This window comes from Nestor notabilis, unplaced genomic scaffold (genome assembly GCF_000696875.1).
Source record: "Nestor notabilis isolate BGI_N333 unplaced genomic scaffold, ASM69687v1 scaffold16358, whole genome shotgun sequence".
Classification (NCBI taxonomy): Eukaryota; Metazoa; Chordata; class Aves; order Psittaciformes; family Psittacidae; genus Nestor; species Nestor notabilis.
This window is the reverse complement of record NW_009938869.1, coordinates 1-3,951: the sequence shown is the minus strand read 5'-3', so window position 1 is coordinate 3,951 and position 3,951 is coordinate 1. Positions and strand designations below refer to the sequence as shown.

At 58.5% G+C, this 3,951-nt stretch overlaps 1 protein-coding gene across 1 annotated transcript; it reads left to right on the top strand.

The window, feature by feature from the left end:
• Positions 1 to 978: 978 nt before the first annotated feature.
• On the top strand, positions 979 to 2,363 carry GM2A (GM2 ganglioside activator; the record flags this gene model as incomplete). The annotated part of the gene is made up of 3 exons (XM_010019575.1): positions 979 to 1,143; positions 1,918 to 2,100; positions 2,208 to 2,363. Coding segments are annotated over 3 exons (504 nt in total), but the record flags the coding sequence as incomplete, so codon positions are not given.
• Between the last annotated feature and the right edge of the window lie 1,588 nt (positions 2,364 to 3,951).

Below are 3,951 nucleotides of genomic sequence, written 5' to 3'. Positions count from 1 at the left end.
GATGCCTCCTCCATCCCTGCCAGGAAAACATCTGCCATTAGGCTGGAGACTGCTCCGGGAGGGAGCTGGAGCTGGGCTCTCTCTTGCAGCAGGTTCAGGGGTGGATGTTGCAGGTGGGTGCTGGCATCCCCCTGCTTTGGAGCTTGGGCTGTGGGAGCAAAGGGCTCCGGTGATGTTGCCGGCAGTGACTGAAAAGGCTGGTGGGACTCAGAGGACACAGGGGAGATCTCCCAGCATGGTTCTCAGCCCAGCCAGGACACACATGTCTGGGTGTCATCCCCTGCATGTGGATTTCCATTATCCCACAGGACAAGACTGCTTCCCTGGCTCATTTAGACTGAACCAGCTCAGCATCAGCCCCCTGGGGTGTATCAGGCAGGGGATGAACCTGGTTTATTTGCCCCCCAACCATGTGCGGAGATGGAAATGTTGAGCCATGTTTAAAATGCAACATGTGAGAGTGATTCCTGCTCCTGCATAGAGCTAGGTGGCTGGAGCTGGTGGATGAGGACTTGCAGCAGCCGGGCTGGTCCTGGCAGAGCTGAGAAGTTGTGCCAGCTGCATGGATCCCCAGGGCACAGCATCCCCCTAGTTGGCCACCCTGCTCTTGTCCCCACTTGCTCTATTGCCTTTGCTCTCACACACCTTGCTTGGTGCCGTTGGCTTCTCGCCTTGTTCACATACAAAGTGTTTGGAGGCTGAGCTGAGGCACGTTTGGAGATTGCAGCCTGAGAACCCCATTTAGGTGTGAAGTACATGCAATGGGGCTGGACTGAGAGTTTCTGTGATGCCCTCAGGCTCGGAGAGGTGAGAGTGTGAGAAATGAGGGAAATGCTTATTTGGCATTTGAAGGGTGGCTGAAGGTCTTTTTCTGGCTGTGTTTGTGAGTAGATGTTTTGGGGGACCAGGGGTCCAGCACTGGGGACACCTTCTGCAAACCCAGGTCAAGCCTCACCTTGGTTCTAACTCCTCCTGTCCCTTGTGCTGCAGGTTGGTGGCTTTGCCTGGGAGAACTGTGGTGACAGGAGGGACCCCGTGGTGCTGCAGAGCCTCTCTGTGGCACCCGACCCCATCAGCATCCCGGGGAGCCTGCGTGTCAGTGCGGCCGTCAACAGTGGCAAGACCATGGCCTCCCCTCTGAAGGTACGTGCTGAAGATGCCACCGCAGGATGAGCTTCCCAAAACCACTGAGAGCTGGGAAATGCCCAGCAGTGGGTATGGGAATGAGGCAAGGAGCAGTGCAGGGTTGAGCACATCAGGCTCTGTAAGCTAGAATGGACACAATGGGCAGGGGGAGACCTGCAGTGGGAGCAGACAGCCCAGTGGGAAGCTCCCAACCTTGTCCCAGTGGGAGAAACCACTTGAGCTGTGTCATGTCCTGGAGTAATGACTCAGGGAGGCACATGAAGCCCTGAGTGCTCCTGATGGTCACTGTAGCACTCGTTTTTGGGTGGCCAGGCTCGGCTACTCCCTCCATGGACATGCCACAGCCCCGCTGCGGGATCCCTGGGCTGCCCTGCACCGCTTTTAGGGCACCTTTTGGAATGAGACGGAGCATGTCTCTCTGCCCAAGGTGCGTGAGCTGTCTTGAGCAATGCCACAGTGCCTGTTTGGGGCTGGGGCTGCGGCGAGCGTGCCATGGTTTTGGGACAGGGCATGGAGGAGTTGGGAAGGAGCAGGGCTGTGAGAGGCTGTGAGGTGTTTGCTCAAGGGGACAAGCTGAGGTTGGAGGAAGAGAAACCTGCAGGCAGAGAGGAACTGAAAACAGGAGGGGAGACAGGAGGGCTTGTGGTGGCCCCATGGTCACCCCAAAGAATTGCATGAGCAGGAGCTGAAGGAGATGGCTGAGGAGGGGACAGGCTGGAGGAGTCGTCGTGCCTGTCCTGCCTGTACCGGTGCTGAACACCTTCCCTCCAGGCGGTGCTGGTGGTGGAGAAGGCACTGGGAGACCTCTGGATCCAACTACCCTGCATTGACCAGCTGGGCAGCTGCACCTACAATGATGTCTGCACCATCCTGGACGAGCTCATCCCACCCGGCACAACGTGCCCAGAGCCCCTGCTCACCTATGGCATCCCCTGCCACTGCCCCTTCAAAGCGGTACGTCTGAAACCCTTACTGGTGTGATGCTGGGTGCCACCGTGGCCTTTGGTGTGGGGCTGGGGGTCTCGGTTGACGTCTTCTCTACACGTCCCCTCTCTCCACAGGGCTCCTACTCGTTGCCAGCCAGTGACTTTGTCCTGCCCGACATGGAGCTGCCTTCCTGGATGACCAACGGCAACTACCGCGTCCGGGCGGTCGTCAGCAATGGTGGGGAGGAACTCAGCTGTGTCAAGCTGGCCTTCTCCCTGCAGTCCCAGTGAGGGGCAGGGGATGTCCCTCCGCTCCCCACCACCTTGTCTCCTGTCCCATCCCATCCCATTGCACCCCATTCCATCCCAACCCATCCCTGTGAGGTGCATCCCTCCCGCTGCCGGGAGGAGGCAGCTCCATACCCCTGCTCGGTGCTCCTCTGACTGTCCTGCTGTCCCCAGCCCCATCACCAGGGTGTCCCCTGCCACGGACAGGGTGGCCTTGGAGCCTAAACCCCAGCCTTTCAGCATGACCTGGGGGTACTTGTCTTATACCTGGTTTCTCTTTTTCTTAATCCCATTAGGGTAATTTTAGACATTCCAGGGAAAAGCAATATTTCTTGGAGCAGTCCATGGGGAGGAGGGAGTGTTTGGGAGTGCTGGGGCAGGCTGGAGGGATGCAGGATTAGCTGTGGAGGGTGTATCTGCTTGCTGCCACTACCTCTGGCCAGGGATGTTTTGCTCCCTGAAAAACAGGGCTGTTGTGCAGAAGTGTCCCCAGAATGGGGACACTTTGGCACATCCCTGTCCTGCACATGGGAGCAGTTTGGTGACATGAGGCACCCACAAGGGCACCTCCTTGTACTCCTCTGCCACAAACATCACAAGCACAAGAGAGCTGAAACCACCCAGGTCCCAGATGGATGTTCCCACTCGTGAGGGACCAAGTCCCAGCAGCACGAGAGGTGGCTGGACACCGGCTGCACCCACTGTGGCAGGAGGAACATGGCTGTGATAGGCACCAGGGTCACAGCCTGGCCGAGGACAAGTCCCACTCATCTCATTTGGCCACTGGGACTGAGCCGAGGCAGGACACTGCCCTGGGAACATCCTTCCAGCGCACCACAACACGGAGCAGCATCCTGGCCATGGGATGGACTGGGAGATGACCATGAAGGTCAGCAGCCTAGTTCCTATCTGGGGACCCTGCAGCCCATCTGGCTGTGGCTGGTGCTGAGGTACGGGCAGGCAGCATCCTTCCTGCCTGCAGCTCCTCCTGCCCATGCCAGGTCCCCATGGGGCAGAGGTGCAGGTGACCTGCCAGCCACCAGCATCCCTCACTGTCACTGCCTGCTTGTGTTATTTAGCCTCTCCAGAGGGCTGGTCTTCCTCCAAGCACTTTATATGCCTTAACTACTGCCGGGCTGCCCCAGCGGGAGGACCTCTGCCACGCAGATGTTCTCCCACCGCCTTTCTATGCCCTCAACTCGCTTCGCTTCATCCTGCTGCTGGGTCCAACGGGGTTGTTTTACCTGGAGAAGCACTAACCCTCTCGCCCCGCTCCCCACTGTCATGCAGTGCCTGTGCCAGGGCTGCATCCTCCTTTTGGGCAGCTTCTTAATAAATCTTTTTACCAGGAAGCGGCGCTGGTGCCTCTTGGTGCTGGAGGTGACCTGGGGGTGATGTTTGTTTGCCTTGAAACAGTGGGGATGTCGTTTTGAGCACATGGGGGAAGCAAAAGCGGTGTTGGGGCTGGGGTGGGGGATGCTGTGGTCAGAAGAGCTGAGCATGAGCAGCCCTGAGGCTGGCTCCTGTGTGAGGGACACATGGGATCTGCAGGCGCTGCTTTTGGACACACGGACTCTGCCCATGCTGGGGG